This window comes from Rhea americana, unplaced genomic scaffold, assembly GCF_003343005.1.
Source record: "Rhea americana isolate MKP2758 unplaced genomic scaffold, rheAme1 scaffold_2, whole genome shotgun sequence".
NCBI lineage: Eukaryota > Metazoa > Chordata > Aves > Rheiformes > Rheidae > Rhea > Rhea americana.
Genome location: NW_028186149.1, coordinates 14,767,706 through 14,789,020, shown reverse-complemented (window position 1 = coordinate 14,789,020; position 21,315 = coordinate 14,767,706). Strand labels below are relative to the sequence as shown.

At 36.9% G+C, this 21,315-nt stretch overlaps 1 protein-coding gene across 5 annotated transcripts in view; it reads left to right on the top strand.

The window, feature by feature from the left end:
• The window catches only part of EVI5 (ecotropic viral integration site 5), an 85,593-nt gene that overhangs the window by 47,236 nt on the left and 17,042 nt on the right, over positions 1 to 21,315 (top strand). For 3 of the 5 annotated variants that reach the window (XM_085303567.1, XM_085303566.1, XM_085303564.1), the window contains one exon: positions 11,299 to 11,394. The exons of 1 other annotated variant lie outside the window; for it this stretch is intronic. In XM_085303567.1, the coding sequence (XP_085159693.1) occupies positions 11,299 to 11,394 (96 nt within the window). Of the gene's footprint in view, positions 1 to 11,298; positions 11,395 to 11,685; positions 11,791 to 21,315 lie in introns of those variants that run through there. One more of the 5 variants, XM_085303569.1, reaches the window with a different exon arrangement.

Sequence of the window (21,315 nt, the reverse complement as noted above, 5' to 3'; positions counted from 1 at the left end):
TTTTGGGGGGCTTTGAGAAATTCTGGTGCTTTACTGTACTCTACCCTTCCTTTATTCAGTCACTATTGTTTTATTTAAATTTTGCTTTGTTCATCTGTGAAGAATTCTTTTGTTTTTTATTCCTCTGTTATAAGCTACTTACTCTCTAGTGTTTTTACTTTTAATGGCATTATTAGTGTCCGTTTTTCTTCTGAAATCTTGTGCTCAAGGTGATTTTACTGTATTAGTGTCCAAACCTTTTTTTCCCCTCTGATTTCTCAATTACTTAAGTATTTTTAGTCTCTTCCTACATGGAATCAGCGTCTTYTTAGACTTTTATTTTTATTCCTATTTCAACCTTGGTAACAATTTTGCTTTGAGCATAAGGAGGATGTGCAGTAACATTCTCATATTGTCTCTATAATATCAACTTGAATCGTATAAATGACTGTATACAAATAAATTTAATAGAGCTTGCATAAAAAATTCTTCACTTTGAATAGTTTTCCTGTAGTGCAGCAGGCACTGAATTTATTGAAAGATAAAGCAGTCATTTTAATCGCATAATGTTTAGATAATGCTGTAATCAGTACATTAGAAATACTTAGATAAGTAAAGTAAGCATTGCATATGAATCACTTATTTTCTAGCAAGATAACATGAAAATAGCTGAATTCAGGTCAATGTCTTWCTTGTGTTAACTTTAARCTTTATTTTTAGTAAAATGTTGGTTTTAAACCATGTGATTTTGTAGGTCAGAAGTAGCCAGTAGCCTGTTCTGACTTATTTCTTCTTTAGAATAGCCTTTAAATGCTGTCCTGCTTCCTTTGTTTGACTAACATGGGTCTTCCAGAAAGCCCTCTAGCCTTCATTTTATGAAGTCAAGGTGATGAATCCAACCATGATCTGTTTCTGTACCCTGTTAGAATTTTGTGCTGATGTTTTTTTGTGCTGATGTTTTTTAATGCAAATATGCCTGACTTAGTGTTTTCTTTGGTCTTGACTGATCAAATCATCAGTGCTCAATCACTTTGTAGCTCTTTTTTATTTCCTTCTGATTTTTTGGCATTTCTGCTTAAGCTATGGGTGCCAGCATTGTATGCAGAATTTGATAATATTTGGTCATGAAGCAAGTAAAGATAAGTGCAGGAAGGTAATTTATTTCACAAATCTGGTTTATACATCTAAAGATTACACAGTCCCTGTTTGTCATGATATTGCACTGTTGCATGTTCAGTTGTTTATCCACATCATCTCTCCTTCCACATCATCTCACAATCACTACTTTGGATGATGCAATCTTTCAATATGTTTTTTCATTTTTCTCATTTTCTGGGTGATCTTGTATTTGTCTCCTATTAAAGTGCACTTCAAGTTTGAATCTTCTTGTTTTTCCTAAATGATCACGTGTTAATGACTTTGTGATCTGCARTCTCTTTCAGCAAGATTCTTTGTATCCTGCATAATTGAGAACTGCTTTGCTTTCTTTGGTTAGTCTGGAGTACGAAGTCATTCTGTAGCTGAGTGGTTCATGTTTCTAATTTAGTAAGCTTGCTCTAGTGGTAGGCTTTGAACTATTGATCTAAAAAGTTTATACTAGTCTGAAATACTAGTCTGAAATACAGCTTGTATGGCTGTGAAATACATGGYTGAAGTTTTAATGTATACAAACTTGCTTTAAAGTGGTTTTGCTGAAGTAAATGTTCTTCTAATGTCATTTAAGTCCAGAGTGTCAAAAGTAAATTGAAATGTTTTTATTGGGCTGTGACAGCTTTTGTAAGCTTTTACAAGTAAATAGGTATTTTTGACCAGTGTGTTTTGCCAGCAAATATGAAACTTGTGATCAAAACTTCCTTTTTGGGTACTCATGCTCAAAGGCCTCAAACACCTGCACAAAAAAGTTATAATGGAGATGGAAAACCTAACTCCCAGAGGTAGTGAACTGTAAGAACGTGAAGCTGACCTTACAGCCTAAACTAAAACTGCCTTTTAAGGAAACAGGGCACCTAGGCATAGGGATGAGATGCTGGATAACTCTGCTGCCTCCTTCCATTCTCTTGCATTCAGCTTGTCACAGTAATAGCTGTGACTTGATATGGAGAGCAGAGGGTCTTTTAATAGTGCTTTAATGACTTGAAATACCACCTTTACCACCATAAAGTTCAAGCAGCCAGTCATGGAGTGTGGGTGTCCGTCTCAAAGTTATTACACTAAACATGGAGCATCACGAATAGGTCTGCTTGTCACTATTGTTTCAGAGTTGATAAAGATGAAGGGAGGAAGTTAACTTACCGCATAACCTTCCTTTTTTGAGGGGGATGGTGCTTTTCTAAGAAGCTCTAGGGATTCAGTGCCAGGTCTGCATTTCATGGTCCATAGCAATGTTTAACCTAAATTGTGCTGTTTTCTTTTAAATGTTATCGTAGGTGTAGGTGCAAGACGCTAGTGTTAAATTTGTTACAGAGTATCAGTACTCCCACATAAGAACTGATGTGACTTTACATACACAGATGCTAGATTTAAATCACAGTTTCTGGGTCACTCTTAGTTTTGTTTAGTAATAATGAGAGAGAGGAGAAATGGAATATTTAGAAACAGAATAGAATTCTGTCATCATTTAATAGAAAAATAACTTCCAAATATCATAATAAACAGACATCTTGTTTAGAGGATTACATCTTCTATATTCTAAATGCCTTTTTTTTCTTGTTTGGGCATTCAGTTCCTTCTGATTTTTTTAAACTTCTGCGTAAGCATACTGAAGTGCAAAGAATAACCCATTCCTTGATGATACTCCAAAGCAAAAGAACTGTAAGAACTGTTCTTTAGTGCAAATAACAAAACTGAAATACAATTCAACTTGTGTTCTGTATACCTAAGCCTCTGAAATAACAAAGAAAAACCCTCAAGTTGTGTATAAACACAGGTGTACTTTGTCAGCTTTTTTCTCTTCTGCCTTCTCTTCCCACCAGCACTCCCCCCAAGCCACCCCACTTACCAGTTTAGATTATAAAACCCTTGGGAAGGAAATGTGACTTGTTAATGAAGTATTTAGCAGGCTTCTGGGCTTTTAGCAGGGCATTCAAGTAAACGAAAAACATACTCTGCTTGAATTCTGAATGGCAGGGCTGTGCCTTTGCGCTAGGGAGAAGCTGTTCTCCAAATGGAGTGTCTCGCTTTGTCGAAGAGGGAAGATGAGGCTCAGCAGGCACCTGACTTGCTCTGGCCAGGCTGCGCTCTGTGACCCCTTCTGTCCCATCCCTTTATAACGTGCAAAGAGGTGGGAGCCAGGAGCAAGGAATATGTCTTTATGTCTATAATCAGTCAGCAAAACCCAGAGTTTGTTTCCTCAGGGAGTTGAGGAATTGGTCTTCCATATTTTCACCTGAACTAAGTGGATAGCTGCAAGCAGCAGCAAGCATATRCCTTTAATTTCTTAATATCAGCCTTTAAAATCCTATTGCTCGTAGCCTCTGTGTGCCTTCCTAAAGCTGCCGGAAGAAAATCTACTAAACTTCTCTACTCTTTGGCCTTACAGGAAGTGCTCCTTCTGATCCCAGGTGGGCAGGCCTCTTGGTCACTCAGCAGTAATTTAAGGGTGGGGGGAAGAAAGCCCCTCCCTCACAAAAGTAGAAAAAAGGACAAACTAACAGAGAGAGAGAGGCTTTTGAGAAATCCAGGCAAGGCTAAATAAGTCGCGGTTCCCCCTGCCCGTTGATTACTCTAGCTCCTAACGCGCACGGAGGYGCGGGCAGGCCGAGGGAGCTGAGCGGGGCAGCTGCAGGCTCTGCTCCGCGCCGGCCCTCGGCTCGCGCCGGCTCGCGACTTGCAGCTGCCCTTGCAAGCTCCCCGCTGCTGCTTTGGGATGGGGAGCCTTGCAGCCTGTTTGTGAAATAGGAAACTATTTTTTTAGACCTGAGTAATCTTAAAGGGAAAATTAGCTGTCAGAATTCATTCCTATGTTTGTTAGGTTGCTCTGGACAGGGGGTAACATCACTTCCTTCTGGTGTGCTTCCTGGCAGATTCAGAGAATTTTGTCACATTTACCCTATCGTTAACCATGTCAGAGCTCCTTTGAGAGCAACTGTAAAGGAAATCCATGATTGTGCTAGTTTTCTCCCACACAGTTTAAACTTTTAGCGCTATTTCTCTAGAATGAAGCCTTTCTATGACCTCTGTTTAATAACTTTTCCAAGTACTGACTGTTGAGTAAAGAAATTGTTTCCATCATTTCAAATTACAGGAAACTTTTTTTACTCTTATCAATAGTGGTGTGTGATGTTAGTGATGTGTTTTTTGAAAGTCTAGAATGAGTCACTGTAAAGTCACTGAGAGGACACTAGTTACCACATTTACCCTTCTCAATAAACTTCATTTACATTTTTAAAGCAGTGTCTTTTGCCAGAGTAAGAGTTTAAAAGTTTCCCCTGAAAAGGGGACTGAGACAGATTGTTAGATTTCTAAGTCAGAAAAGACCAATATAAGGGTATGGGGCAGATACTCTTCTCTTCAAGTGTTTTCAGTAAAGCTGATACATGGTGATCTCCAGAGCAGGAACTGTCTGGTGTTTCTGGATTTTAGCTACATATAAAACCACTGGTTTTGTTTTGTGCATTTTAAATCTGTAGATATAAAATAAAAACAACCTTAGAAGTTTTCTTGTTATTTAAAAATGGGCTATTTGCTTGTTGACATGTATTTATTTTCTTACTCTGAACTTCAAGACTGTTTAGAAAACTTTGGGCTTGTACTCCTCTGAGAGTGAAACACCTGCAACTGTTACTCAGATGACTTTGATCTTGTCCAACTTATACATAGAGTTTTCTTGGTCTAGCAGCATGAAAGCAGGCTTAAGGTTTGCAGTATGTTCCAAGTGTTTTCCAGGGTTTTCTGTTTCAACTTATTTTTATCATTACTACTACTATATAGATGGTTTTTGTGGTTCCTATACAGTAATGTTTAGTAATAGTTTCAGTAATTTAAGAACCATGTTCTCTGGAACAGTCTGTCCCTGCACTCTTCTGTTGCCAGCTGTGCATCCTGGTCCTATGCTGAGTTTAGAAGGTCTCCACATCCTCAGTAGTTCTTGATAGACATCAACTAATGTGTTTCACAAGACCAGCTGCTTCCTTTTGTGAAGGTACAAAAAAAAGCTACTTTTCCCTTAGCCTGACAAAGGAGGATCCAAGTCTGACACTACAGCCATGAATCTCAACTGATACTTCAAACTTGTTCCTCATTCTAAGAAGCAAAATTTGGGGGAGCAGAGTTCTGTGTATTAAAACATGATTTTTTCCCCCCGCAGGAGCTTTCAGTGTAGATCTTGGTATGCAGACAAGTACCCTATCTGTGATATTTCAGAGCTGTGTGAGAGAGGTGAGATCCCCAAAACTGAAGGGGCCTGAGTGAGGTCAGTCTTAGCAGCTGCTTCTGTTGGTCTGTAGTGCTGTTCCCTGCACCTTCCCTGCCTATGCTACTCCCTCTCTGAAGGCAGTCTCTTGGGCAGGAGGCTAGATTGGGTATTGGCTGCTTAAACTGTTTGGTGTACCTTTTCCTTGAGAGAGGTGATACCTGGCCAGCAGAATGCTTGTGGAGTTTGGCAAATTCCTAATGCATRAATTTCTAACCTCGTTAGAAATTGCTACCTGGTAGAGCTGGCCTGGTGTTGGAAGAGATGGTAAGAGAGGAGGATTTACTATTTATTTCTAAATGTAATGAAATAAAGATGATGGGTCTCAGATGATACTATGTAGCACCAACAAGATATTACATTTCTAGAAACTATCCTGGAAAGGAGAGGGTAGGCATTGCGTTAGTACCAGTATGCAGAAGCGGTACCCTAGATTATATATAAAATTTATTTAATGTCATTTCTGTTGTTCTTAGAAAATATGATTCTTATTTTCTTAAGCTTCCTGGATTCCGTAATTGCGTAGCTTTCACGCTTTTGTTGTTTTGATAACTCAAATTTTTTGCTTCTTGATATGTAGTCTAGTTTTTAATTGTTCATTAAAGTAGCTGTTATTGCCTAGAGACCAGGCATTTTGTCGTGACATTCTCAAATACCTCAGATTTTCTGTAATAGTGCTCCCCCTCAAAAAAAAAAAAAAAAAAAAAGCAAAACCCACATCCTATGTGTATAATCTTAGATTTTTAAACCCCTATGAAGAGAGAGATTACTAATTGCTTGTGCTGTTTCCTTTTGAAAGGCATGATATTCATACCTTGACTTCTTAAATTGTAGGTGGAATCTTAAAGTTCACTTTGAAGCAGTTCATTTGGTTTGAATATTGTCTTCTTCAGAAGTACAGAACTACTCAAGAACAAAGAATGTGCAGTATAAAAAATGCTAGGCACTTAATATTGTAGTTAGCTTTTCAGCTATTATCATTCAGCCTTACTATTTAAGAGAGTTGATTAGTTTGAGCTGTAGAAGATTTGCCAAATGGATCCATGCTAAAAGCATTTTTTTTTCCCAGCACATCAGTGTGGCTCAACCCTTGAAGCTAGAAGCTAGCTGTAATAGTAACAGATTTGACAAAAAAGATATAAGGAATATCCTGAATATGGGCTCCAACCTTCCAACATGCTGAGGTTGGACCATGGAGAGTGAAGACTCTTGTCCTTTGGGTCAACAGTCCTTTGTTTCCCCAGTCCCAGGTATCCTTTACCTCCATAGTTGAACTTCCATCTGCCATAGCTGTTTCCTAGGCTGAGATGGCTGGGACCAGACAAGACTTAGTCCATGTAGAATTGGGTTTGTTTCTTGTTTTGTTTTTTTGCCTTTTTTTTTCTTTTTTTTTGGTGGGTGGGTTTTTTGTTTTGTTCTTTTTTTCCTGAGTTTAGAAACCTTTTTAATATATCCTGTTGGCCCTTCAGGGAGAGAATGAATTAATCTGGTATTCAGAGGGTTATGATTCTTGAAAGTGGATTGAAGGCTGGTAGCAGTAGAATAGGAGAAAGGGAAAACACCCTTCTCTGGAGAAACAGGAGGATGGTAGAGGACAAGTAGTTCTTCCTGAAAGAAGGTTATCTTACCCTGCAGTACCTTAACAAATTAAGTAAATGCAAAAGCCACACTGTGCAAACAGCAGTCTGAAGAGAAAACCTGCGAGAATTTGTGTTGCTGTCTAAAGTCCTTACCTCTTTTTCAGTTCCATTCAAAACTTGTTATACCTTCTCTTCAGTTTGTCCCACTTCCCTGTAACTTTTAACCTAGCTAATTTGCTGTCCCTCTGTTTCAGGTCAAGTTTAGTTCAGTTTCTGAACCAAGAACAAATGGGAACCCTGATATTAATGTCAGGGTGCCTRGTGAGTGGGTTAGTTTTAAGAGTAAAAATTTGTATCTACATAATTATTATATTATAGTTGACATGGAAAAAGCCAAGCTAAAGCTACTGAGGCTTTCTTAAACTACTAACTGAAATGTGAACGTAACTCTGCAGTTTCCATCTGTAGGCCAGTAAATGTTTAGAGCGAGCGTACTGACTGTTTTTGGCAGGCAGATTAGTGCCGCACCACAACTAATGTCATCCAGAAGCATGGTGTGTACTTTCTAACCTGCATGGGGTTAGAATTTGAAGTTTGTTTTGTAATAGGGGAAGGTATTTACTGTCTYGGGAGGTGCACACACTGATAACAGTATTTTTATCAAGTGATCTTAACATCATCTTAAAGTTTTTAAGACTAAGAAAGATTTTTACAATAATCAAGAAATAATGTGCTGTATAACCTAGTGTAGATGGAGAAGCAAATCTAGAACTAAAGTAATTTGGGAGAAAGTCTTCTATCTGACATACCAAAATATAATAGAAAAAGATGTTTATATTGGTTGCTGCAATGGTAAAAGGAACTGCACACATTRAAGTATTTTCCTGCCAACAGCTCTTTTTTGTTTTGATGCCTGTAAAGCTGCCTTAATGAGAAACTAGTGTAAAATAATGTTCCTACCAAATTTGTSTCTCATTTAAATTTGCCTTTGAATGCCAAATGCTAATTTATCACAAGCTGGAAGCTGTTAGAAATTAATTTGAGCTTAATACAAATAYGTAATGTGATTGGAAAGTGAAACAATTCCTCAAGTAAGATGTTTTTTTTCCACTTACGTAGAAACCTTTCCTCATGACTTTCAAGRATATTCAGTAATTTACAGATTATTTTCTTAGATTAAACTAATTTTTATATAATGTTTGTTTTGGTTCATTTGAAAGATGTAAATTTTCAGCTGTTTACATATGTTTTATAGAATAAATAGTAACTGTTACTTTAGTAAACTGCTTAGTAACAGTTTAGTGCTGTTCATCTCTGAACAGCAGTTATGAAGAAGGCTCTTGTATCTTGYCTTAAAATTTCTCTCTTCTGGCATCCTTCCACTTTATCCGCCATGGAAAGATTTTTGTTGTAGCTTATGGAACATGGGCTTTGTATAGTTAAGAGCTAGAATTATCTCACTTTTGTTGCAGGCAGTTAAAACCATGAGCTTCAAAGGTTGCAAGGGGAGGTTACAATCTGACTGTTCTTTGACAAGTGTCTTCCTAGAAAAAGATAATACTGGGTTCCCCGTTTTGTGTTAAATGGTGTTTTATTTTATTTTTTTTTCAATTGTCAGCTACGCAAAATCCATAAGTTCTGAAAGGAAAACTGAAGCTTTTCTGCCCTTCACTAAGAACCATGTAGAACAGATTTATGCCCCACATTCAGTTTCACCTGATTGGAGCTAGTTTGTTCTTTCATCAGCAAATTACATTACAAATTACATTATTATAAGCAAACAYGACAGAAATGTAGTATGTAACTTTATGGTGTTATCAGGAATGAAAAGCAAGAAAAACATCCAGCTATAATGGTACAGTGTATAATCACCAATATGGAGTACTTGTACAGCACTGCAGACATACAGCTTTCAGCTATTACTGCAGTGCTGAACTTAAGCTAGTAAACTTTATTGCTTCTGGTATTGATTGGTACTGACTTAACTTTGGAATGCCRGTTTTATGCTTCTTGTGTGCCCAGTTCCAGTGTAAGATTAGATATTTACTACATCTGTGTTAAGAGGGCTCTAGCACCTATGTACTACTTACGGCAGAAACCTTGCTTTTCTCTTGCTCACTTTATGGTTGTATAGTAATCTGGAATCCCTAGAATAAGAGGCTTAAATGGCAAAGTCAAAGTCTTTCAAAGGGAAACAACTAAAATGAGCATTTCTCCCAAATATTCCTGCTGCCACGACGGAACAGGCCATTCCATTKTCAGGAATTATAGCTAGTGACAATAATGAAGCTTTTCCTGTATAGAGCTGCATTATTTGTAATTTGCAGGTCATGCTTCTGTTCTGATTTCCCCAGTATCCTGTACAGACATGAGTTTCTTGTTTCTTTTTTTAACCTATTTATGACAGGAGAAACTTCATGCTGAATCAAGTTTCCAAAGCAACCTGTAGCAACATGGAATTATACAGTAAAGGAACTTGGGCCTTCATGTTGCAGATTCTGTGAATACTGAATACAGGAAATTCATTTTTTTTTTTCCTAGTAAAATTGTATTGCCTGCTACACTGCTGCAGGAAAGGGAGGGAAGAGGGAGCTCTGTAATTACAGAAATTGCTTCTAAATTGCCAATACTGACAGGACTCTCAAGGTTGTTCTCTTCATGCAGCAAAAGGGTTTGGAAGGAGGTATATTGTCCCTCTCCCTTAGTTCCTGGCGTATGTTGGGTCATAGGGTTGATAATTAAGAGAAATGTTTTATAGAAACCCTTTATTAATACTTGCTGCTCTRTGTTTTGAAGAACTGTTGATGCTCTCCTTTGTTCTACAAGGCACTGGTATTTAAATTCTGCTTGCAAATGACTGACTTATCCTTTGGACTTGCTGTTGTTGAAATTTATTGCTTGCTTCCTTCAAATATGAGTAGAAATTCATCAAAATGAGTAACAGGTAGAAAAGCCAGAYGGTCTCATTATATCATGGAATTGGTGAGGTTGGAAGGGACCTCTGGAGATCATCCAGTCCAACCTCCCTGCTCAGCAGGGTCACCTAGAGCACGTTAGTGTTGCGTCCAGGCAGGCCTTGAATATCTCCAGAGAAGGAGAYTCCACAACCTCTCTGGGCARCCTGGTCCAGTGCTCCGTCACTCTCACAGGGAAGAAATTCCCCYTCACGGTCAGGYRGAACTTTCTGTGCTTCAACTTCTGCCCATTGCCTCTTGTCCTGTCACACAGGGCAACTGAAAAGAGTTTGTCCCYGTCCCCTTGACACCTTCTCTTCAGRTACTTACACACATTGATAAGATTCGCCCCTCAATCTTCTCTTCCCCCYGGCTGGTTTCTGTTTTATGTTTGGTTGTATGTGATTTACAATTAGGGTTAAAGAATTGTATAAAAGTTAAAAGTGCTTGAATCCTCTAAAGTTGATGGTTGTTTTAGAAATAACTCAGTGAAAGAAACGCCACTGTTCATTAGTGCCTAGCAAACTGAAGACATGGTCTGTTTTCAGAAAAGYTCTCCAGACGGTCTAGTTATTTAGCTGAGATAAATGAATTTGCCATGAATTTGGTTCGGTCATTTCAGGACTCTCTGCAGAGGCAAGCTGAAAAGTTAGTGTTGCAGGCTTTCAGGTCTGAACATCTTCAACAAAGGATCATCCGTGCTTTGGAGCAGCATCTGGCCAACAAAGAGAAATTTGGAAAATCTCAATGTTTCCTCTACTGCCAGCTTTTTTACTTGCCAATTTAACTCCATAGCTGTCATATTGCTGGTAGTAGGGGACTTCACTTGTGTTCTGTGCAGCTTCTATGCAATAAATAATACTTTTTCTAAATTAAGTTTTAAAATATAAAAGCTTGTCATGTATGGTGTTCCCCAGTGCACATTTTAAAATGTGAGGAAAGAACCTGTATCACTTGTCATTTGGAGGCAGACAAAAATTCCTTGTTACTAAATGAAAATCTTACATTGGTCAAAATGYGTACACTAAGTTATGTTTTAGTATGCTCTAGAAATGATCTACTGAATTGCACATGGAACCTCTTTTATGTTGGTTGTAAATGTTCTTCCACATGTGAAGCTTTAATTTTTCATGCTCTTCCATGGAGTCCTGCCTTTAGCTCTCAACATAGTTTGGAGGAGGGTCACCTTGGTCTAACTTAYTGAAGCCTCTAGATACTTGCTGATAACCTCAGCCAGATGAAGAATGTTGGATGGACAGATAAATGGTAAATGTGTGGGTAGCTTCTTTTCATGACAAAATATGCAGACAGTTAATTTGAAGATTCTAATACTGAATAGCTGTGAATAACTTCAAGTCGTCTTCTACAAAAACAGAGAGAAGAAGGAAAAATTCAAGGACAGCTTAATAAATCTGATTCTAACCAGTATATCAGAGAACTAAAAGATCAGATAGCAGAACTGCATCATGAGGTAAGTGATAAAATTCTGTCTTTGATCACTTGCACCTTTTGTCAGATCTTTTAGGCATAGTAGATTTTGCTTATCTAGTAGCTGTTATAGATTCAGTACCTGATTTTGCCAATATAAATTATTTTAAATGAATTAGATTAAACTAATTCTTATATATGAATCTTACCATTATATTCTAGGACATAAGAAACAATTTGTTACATAATTTCTCATTAAAATGAGATCAATTTCTATTTTCCAGCTTTTTCCCCCTTAATTTCATGATTATGATCATATATTGTTGCGTTACAGGTACTGCTTTTGGAGCTATATGTGTGAAAATAAGCTTGTCTGAGTTTCCATTTGCTACATGTTTTCAAGGCTAATTGAATTAAACTAGACTATATTTGTGCCAGCATGAGACTCTGGAGATTTTTTAGTGCTTGCTGTTGTGAGGATGAATTATGTGATGGGTATTGAGATTGCTTAAAAAGAAAAAGGATGCTTGCTTAATGTCGGTTAACAGATTTTAAGTTATTAAAAACTGCCAGACTCTTCAACCTATGAAATTTCTGTCTTCAAACTTCCTTGCTCTAGTAGTTGTAGTAACTTTCTGTTAGTTAAAAAGATCAGAAAGTCATGAAACCAAAATGGCTTATGTAACTACAATGCTCATTGGCTCATTTCAGTTCATCCTGCATTGTGAAGAAATGTCTTTACCTAACASTGCACTGTGTGCAAAATGCCCAGTCATCTTTGTATTTTAGACTGCTTCCATATGCCTTCTAATACACAGTTCTGACAAGTTGCTTAAAATCATAACATTACAGAGCAATGCAATCCTACTAATGTTTGCTGCCTTCTTGCTTTTGTTAAATAATCGCATCCTTTAAATATAGGTTTTTTCATAGACATCTTTGTAGATTCAAGCTTTCTGGGACCCATCCCTTGAGAATTAAAATACAATGGAGGATCTTGGAATGCTGTCTGTGCCGTAGATAAAGGATAGTCTCTAGGGCTATCTGTCCAGCACCTTTACCAATCACTAAGCTCACTTAAAAACAAATTTAAAATCAATAACTTACTGTTTTCCATTAAAGGACTATAACTATCTTGCTTCTTTATGAGAAAGTAAGCTGTTTGCAGAATTCCTGGAAGCTAGGATATTTTGCAAAAACATAAATAAGGAACTGTATAAAGAACTGTACTGACTTTTTCTTCTGCTCAGCCTAAACTTAAAAGAGAAGGAACAATTTCCTCCAAAAGATAATGTAGGATTGCTTTTGTAAAGCTGTTGTATAACTTTCTCTGTACAAGCACTTGTTATATGCCTGGCTGAGCAATATGAGTTTCATGAAGACACAAACRTATGTTTAATGCGTGTAACTTAATGTGACCGTGATGGAATGAAGAGGAGGACCAAACAATGATGATTCTGAGTAATACTGGTGTTTTCTAACCAATTAAGACTAGACAAGTCTTTATTAGCACTTCTGTTTGTGTGAAAGAAAATGCTAATTAGGGAGAGCAAATTTTGACAGTAGCTTGTTGTGGCTCAATTCATTTCCAAACTATTTAAGCACTACAGGAACAAAGGCAGCTCRTTCCAGGATAGAAATAGTAGGAAGAAACTCTGTACGTAAGTTCTATGCTGATAGCACCCTTGCTTCATTACAGGCTTTTTCAAAAGCCTGGAATTCCTTGCTTACAGATGACTCATTCTTCACTCTAATATATCTGCTGTTTATGTCTAGTATTTAAATAAAACCTTGAAAAGGAAAGTAATACTTCATGCACAGTCCTTTATTTTGAGCCTAACCCACTGGGCTGATTTTGAGATAGTGTAAGATTAAGCCTGAAATGTATGCCTGTAGTATTTATGGGTAAGTCAGTTCTAATACATAATAATTAAGAAGTCTTTGATTAGCAGAGTTGCTAAGCAAAGAATTGTGTGCATTGTTTCATGAAAGAGCAAAATCTCAATCTGGCAATAGCAAGAGACAAATGTTTATCCTCAATTSCTGAATGTTAGGATTAATGTACTTCGGCCAGTACCAGTTAAATAAACCAGTTCTCAGAATCTGCACCTAAATGTCTTTGTGTAGATCCATTAATGACTATACTCTTTGCTCTTTGGCTAACTGCTGTTTGATTCTACTTCTGCAAAAGCTAAAAGAAACGTTACAAATAAATTAGCAAATTCATCTTCCTGAAGATAGGGCGATGGTGTGTATGACATGCTGACCACAACCTCCCAACTGGCTAACATGCACAAGACACAGAAATAGAGTTCTTGGTGACTATATGAAGTTACCATTCAATACACTGTAGTTGTAGAAATTTTGCATTAATCTGTGTCCAGTTTAAAACTATAGTTTAATGAGCGGGAGGAGGGGAGCAAGATTAAAGGTCGTGGCATGGTCATCAATATGTTGATTCTGCATGTTGAACTCTTTTCCTCCAGGACTGCATTTATACAGACATTTACATCAGAAGACTTGCAGGTCCTTCATTTAAAGGATGGAACAGAATAATGAACAAATACTAAACATAAGTTATCATAAATGGTGCCAATATTGTGGCCTTCTAATAAACATTATTTATCTCTTTGGCCAGCATTATATAAGTGTATGTGGTTCTGAATCTGTGGCAACTGAAGGAGCTAGACATTTTAATTCACCATATCTGGTGATATGATCYATCAGATGGTGATGGCACTGTGATGTGGCAACTGCAAAATTCAGCCTAATCAACGTTTTAGTGACAAGACTCCTGTGCTATCAATATTTGCAATTTTAGGCTACTAGTCAGGTGTAATGCAAACCTGGAATCACTGTGAGGAAAACCAGTAAGAACTGCAAGGTACCAGCAGAAAGTGTGTTGCTATTACTATCCAGGTTTTCTCAGCTAATAGTGTTGTTGTGGCACAGGAGCAATGTACTACTGCTAYGCTTCACATCTCCTCCTTGTAGAGGAGAGAGGTGTGACACCCAGATTTCAGCTACTTCCCTGATCTGTTCCAGTATGGGAACCCCAAGCAGCTACGTATCAAAGAACTGTGAATATAACTTTAAGGTGCTTAATTTTATAAAGTGTTTATGCTTTTGCAGACTTCCAAACCATTGCCCTTCTTAGCTGTCAGTATGGCTCTTAGATCTGATAAACGTTAACTCATTGCAAGGTGCACTTAGGTATCTATATCATGTCACTATGGGAAAAAAAACTTATTTATGGATGCCAGTGTTCTCTGGAATTTGTCTTGATCTTTGCTGCTGTCAGAAATGTCTTACAGAGCTTAAAATCCCCGAATCTTGAAGTTTTGTCCTCTAAGCAATCCAGAACACTCTAATAGTACAAGCAATAAGAGAATGAAAATTTAGGAGGTGTTACTTGAATAGAAGGGGAAAAATCTATTATTCTCCTTCGGTTAGTCTCAAGAGGTTAAAAAAAAATGTCCAGGAAGATGCAGCTTGTTTCTTTGTGCTCTGTTCTTCAGATAGCACATGGTATATTACTATTCTTGAAAGATTTGTTTCTGCCTTTTCTTCAGAGAAGAATGAAGGAGGTATTCAAAATCATCCTTAAGGAAAGATAAAAATCTTATTTCATGTTTTTTTAAAAGCATCTTTCCTCCTAGAAGTTAAAATAGATTGTCTCCCTTTTGCTTAAATCTTTTAAGTTCTCTCTTGTCCTGGACAAGCTTAGATTAGTAGTTAAAAAACAATTATTCTTGCCCAAGAATCTTATTCAAGAAAATTTTATRTGGTCCTAGAAGCAAGCAGAACTGGTAGAAATGCTCCTGTGATACTGAAGGGCTGCTGTGTTCTTAAAGAAAATGGGTGAGGAACACTGCCTCTCTCCCAAGGCTTTCTTGGATTCACTTCTGTTCTCAATGACCCCACACCACRTTGCTTACATCAGGATGAAAAGAAAATCTGAAGTTCATCTTTATAAGAAAAAAGGTCCAAATTTGTCTTTTGGACTGCCAAGAAATAACTCTGAGAGCATTTTTAATCTAGATCACTGATTCAACTGTTAATGCGCTTGTTTCTTTCTGTGTTCTTGGGAAAGAGAGGTTCTCAGCTTAAATGTTAGTCTGTTTACAAATGCTAGTCAGCAAATATATGCCTCTGATTTTCTTCCCTGGCCCCCTCATTTCCCAACTGAACAACATAAAATTATTTCTTTCCAAGACTGAAAGCAGCCTTAAGGAAAGTCCTTCCCTTCAGTGGCTCTAGAAATCTCATTCTTAGCTCTTCTGCTGTCTGTCTCTTGCCAAAATTCCAAGAAGTCTGCGGCTGGACGAGGTTAGGTTAGGAAGATTCCTAATAACTTTCTAATGGCCTTATTGGCTTCTGGTTTCCTTAACTCGAAAAACTCCCTACAAACAGCCATATGTCTGTAAAGATTTTGGAGTAAGTTATGGCACAAAAGAGGTTTAGGTTTAATCTTAGCTATGTATTTGGCTTTAGTCTTACTTTCCTGAGCTCAAAATTTTGTGTGCATCTTAAATATGGTGCAGCTTGCAGCTAAAATGATGAAATTCATCTGCTTTTATTACTTATTGGGGAATAATAATCCTACAGTCAGGCTTCAAATCATGGTAAGATTTGTTTGTAATAAATTCAAGTTGTAATATTCCCATTACTGGGTAAAACACTGCATGCATAAGTAATTGGCAGTATGGCATTCAAAGCTAAACTGATTAAGCACAAGGTAAACTAAATAAAGTTTGTCTCTCTCTCTCTCTTTTTAACCTCCTTACCTTTCAATGAAAGTAATAGTAACTACAAATGGTATGAAGAAACTTAGGTGGGGGGAAGGGTGTTGGATGTGGAGTTTTTTTCTCTCTCTCTTTTTTTTTTTTTTTTTCCAGAATAGCCTTCTAATTTCTCTTATGCCTAGCTAGTGGACTTCTGTAGTTACGTTGAGTTGTAAGTCAGTAAACTGACTTATTTAGGTCTTTTAAACTTGTATTTGATGAACACTTTAGGAAAGAAAATAGACAAAAATCGAGGCTTCAAGAATATTGTAACAAGCTCTGTAGATTTCCACTCTATGCACAACTCACCCCCTTAGATGATCTACTCATATGCGTTTCTTTCCTTCCATCGACTTGAACTGAAAAGATTCCAAAATAAGGATTACAATATTGAGAATAATTGAAATTATGGAAAATACAAAAATCATCCTTAAATTCCTCAATACATGATTTCACTCAAGAGTTCACCTGCACATAAATCAGTTAATACCTTTATTTTTAGTAAATGTATGTCAAACACTTAAATGGATTCTCTAGAGACTTCATGGCATCTCTTTAATGTTTTACTCAATCTATCAGAATTAGAAGAACAAGTGATGCATAATGAAAGGATGTGCAGAAATAGATGGTGCTACTTCTGGTTGGCAATAACTAATACTGTGAAGAACAATTGTGTATATTTACAGTGTCAGGTTAATGCTGCACTTCCTTCCTTACTAGCTGAGTCATTTTATTGGGCATGAAGTTGTTAGATGCTTATACCTTATGGCTTTATTGTTAAAGGCTGAAACCGTTGTGTGAAAACCTGAAATTTTGAGGATTGTCACTGATTCAAACAAGAAGTCCTGACCTGAATTTCCTTCAGAGCTTTTAATATCCACTTGACTTGGACACAGTGTGACTTTTCAGCAATGCGTGACCTATTGCTATTTGTTCTTTCCATTAATCAGCATCTTCCACCTTGCATTTTCCTTCTCTTGTCCRTTTTCCTTTCATTGCTAAAGCTATTTCTACAGCATTCCTTACTTTTGCTAGCTTAGGAGGATTTTGGCCTAAAATGTTTTTTGCATTGCTGTAGGCCTTACAAGATGCAGCTTCTGGGTGGGGATGGGGGGAAGTGTTTTTTCAGTTGTCAGTAACTACATAAGATAGATTCCCCTGTCTTTGGCGCAGTAAGATTTACACTATACTTTAAACTGTAAGGTCAAGTGATAGTTACTCTGCTTTAGCTGATATAATGTAAATGGCTTGAGCGTACAGACACTGCAGGATTTGTAACCTGGGTTAGGTACTGTCAGGCTGTATTTCTGTGATGTTCCTTTTGATTAGACACTGAGGTGTTAGTTAAAAGCCGCTTTTGTAAAAATGTATTCACTATTCAGGGCAATGTCCCACTTCAGGAGGTAGTACTAAAGTAAGGAGTTAGTGTATCTGGAGGAAATTGTATATGAAGTTTGAATTGCTGAGTTTTCATTAGATAAAGTTGAAAGTTTAAGGAAAACTGACTGAAGATAATCTTGAGCTAGTTACTCATTTCAACATAAATCACATACTGGGACAAAAGAAAAGGGGGAGGAACTTTGCTACTTGTTTCTACTATTAATTCAAACTGAATGGAATTAAATGATTTATAAACAGTTTAAGTTCTGCATTTTATGTACTGCCTCTTTGTATATGTAGTCACTTTATATATATTACACAGCAGCTGTCTTTGCTTCCTGTTGGATGTTGCAAGGCTTGTATGCGTTACCTAGATTACAGGAGTGGTACTAAAGATTAGAATTAACGTGCTTACCCACAAACTACACTGGCAGACCACAAGACACCTTTGGAGGCAGAAGCAAGTTTAAGAGTAGTGGTTTCTAGTCTTACAGACTTTTTCTGATTTAGGACTCAAGTGCTTAAGTTTAAATTGTTCTTAAGTGAAACTCTGTAATATATATTCCTTTTTATACTCTAAGCCAATTTCTTGCATCTTCAGGAATATATTAAGTGTATTTTGATGCTAGATTTTAGTTACTTGTGGAAATATGTCAAATGTAGTCTTTAATTTTAACCTTAGCAGATTTCTTTTATATTAAAAGCTAAATTTTAGCTAGTATGTATTCAAGCCCATAAAAGGGATTGCAGAGCATGATTCTGTAACATTCTGTAACTTTTTATTACATGTTGGCTGTCTGCATTAGGAGACAGCTTTATGCAAGAACTTAGTGTTTCCCTTGCTTACCACTTGGCATGCATTTTTCAGTTGACATTAATATTTGATAACCATTTAAAACTGTAAAACTTGAAGCACACAAAGAGCAAGACAATGGCACTGAATGTGTAAGTGGTTAGTAGTCTGTCAGAGTTGTAAGTAAAATTTTCCTTGTTCAGGTAGATTTTAAATTTTTATTTTCAAAGAATTGGTAGTCAGAATTGGTAATGCTATCAGATGCTACACAGTGTATCTAAAATATTTTCAAAATGCTGCTTTTGCTCATTTCATTTTTACGTAATCAGTATAACTTTTAAACTTTAAACATCATGAGGTAATACAGTCTTAAGTTAGGTGCTTTATATCTGTTGTCCTTTAAAAGGAGTAATACAGATGCCAAAGATAACTTTAAATCTATTTTAACAACATTTTCTATACTTTAGAGAGCCAGTTGTGGTTTTTAACTTGGAAGTTGAAAAATACTCAAACAACTAAGTGACATGGGGTTTTTTGGTTTTTTTTTTCCATTTTTTTTCTTTTTTGGTGTTTGGGGGGTGTCTTTTAAGACAGGTCTCTTGCCACTGTGACCTACAAAATACACTTTTTTTTGTAATCCTGGCACTTTTTGGAAACATGCTCTTAATCTTTTTGGATGTGAAGAATGATTTCCAGGTGAAATGTCTCCCAGATCTCTGTAGGATCAAGACGACTAGAGGAGAGAAGGTGACTTCTGGGAAATTATCTGCAAATTTTTTTTAGCTTTGAGTATAGTTTTCAAAAGATACTGTGATCTTTGTCCTACATTTCTTGCTGTTCCCAGGGAATATAAAACTGAATAAACCAGGACTTGACAAGACTAATACTAAAAGCTTGATAACAGTTATCAGTGAACCTAACTGAAGCAAAATAACAAGTTTTGAAATTTATTTTGCAGTTTAGCTTGTTTCTTGAAATGCTTCTCATGCAGTTCTAGCTGTTGTCTAGTCACCTTCAGCAAGCAGTATAACTTGTAACCCTAAGAAGGAGAACCAACTAATTGCTACTGACCTACTTCTGAAGTCTTGTCAGCCTTAGTAAAGTAAAATGCTCCTTTTTTTTTTTTTTAATCCAAGGAATTTTGAATAGAGGGTATAACAAACCCACAAACCTGTAAGTGGGATGAAGATGGATAGGAAGCACTTGTTCACATCTCTTCCAGTGCAAGAATTAAGACCATTAAGTGAAATTGGAAGTATGTTGGAAGAAATACTACAGGAAATAATTTTTACAATTTAAAAGATGAAATTCCTTTTGCTCCAAAACTGCTGCAGATACTAAAACCTATATTAATACAAATCCAAAAAGCAACTGTTAAAATTCATAGGAAAAAAATTGTTGAGGTGATACAYAAATGTTACTCATAAGAAATGAGCTAATTGCTGAAGGTTGGGAAGAATGTTGTAGGAGAGTATCACTACATATTTGTCTTGTTATATTTTTTCAGAGTCCAGTGTCAAAGACAGGATGGGGAACTAGATTTGTCCTGGCTGTTCATATATAGTGAAATATGCACTTACAGAATAATGACTTAAAATATTTCAGGAGGAAGCAAGAATGAGATTGTTTACTAGTGTGCAAGTCTTATGCATTTGCTTTTGATACTTGAATGAAAACAAAAATCCTGAAACAAGTTGTGCCACGCTCTTCCAAAGATTAGAAAACCTTCCTGAAACTACCCTTGTTATAGTATTTAAGCATGGTTGATGGAGAAAAACAAGATGGATATTTGGAGAATTATTACCCTCTAAAGCAAATTTTTGAGGCTTTTAGAAGGCTATAATGGTAACTTTGAGGGAAATTCTGGTGACTGAATCCTTGCTTATTGGCAAAGCAGAAAGGGGAAACTTTTTAAGTGTTTCCCATTTTCAATATCTGAAAACTTGGTGGTGTCTCAAAGAAGTAGTGACTACTTTTCCGCTCCCCCACACATGCAACTTATCTAGAAATGGATCTGATATTATGTTGTAAGAACCTAATGTAGTCAGTAAGATTTGATATAGGTGTTATCTCCTGGTCTGATCTTGTTCCTAGTGAGCTAACACTTYAAGATTGGCTTAATGAAAACAGATATAAAAGTTGGAAATTAAATACTATGCTTTTAAAAGATTTGGCTTGTGTAAATAAAATTCAAGACACTTTAAGTAATTACTTTGAAGATAGATAATGCATTAGATATGACCAGCAGAGTAATTTGGAAGAAGGTTGAAGCTATGGATAAGGATACATTTTGTGTTTGGGATAGCTTTCTAGGTTTTCACTGCTGAAACTAAAATGGAGAAGGGAAATTAAACCATAGTCATCAGCATGAAGGATTCTTTCAAAAAATAAATCTAAGCCCCATGATATAACTACTAAATAAAATTCAATGCACTGCAATACATAGGAGGCAAGCTTAAAGCACATTAGCAGTTCCTTTGGCCTTAAATACTGTGAACTTGCATAGAAGGTAAACTGTGTTTAAAAGCTGCCAAACTACTTCCTCTTTTTTTGTCATTAGTTTCTCTTCCCTGTGGAGATGGGGGAATGCTTGTTCAAGCAGCTAAACGATTGCTACTGCTGCAGATGAGCAGAGTCACGCTGCTGCTTGTGSCTGCTGGAGCACCTCTTTGGCCTCTTCTAGCAGTGTTCCTGGCTCCTGCTCCTGTTGCAGTAGTAACAGTTSGGCATGTTACTGGATTTGGCCATGGTGGACAGGTGCAGCAGGAAACGTTATTCCTTTTCTCTGTTAATTTTGTTATTAGGCTTCCTTTGAGTCAAATTCACTGCTTACTCTAATCAGATTTCTCTTATTTGAATCACTAGTGGACCATATTTGGGAGCAGGATAAGTCATTCTAGTGAGTGTCACTCTGCTGTAGTTAAACTGGTCCCTGACTGCTTAGCTCAGGTGTGCCTATATTGTGTTGTAGCCATATGTGAATGCAGATACATCTTTAAATTGCCTT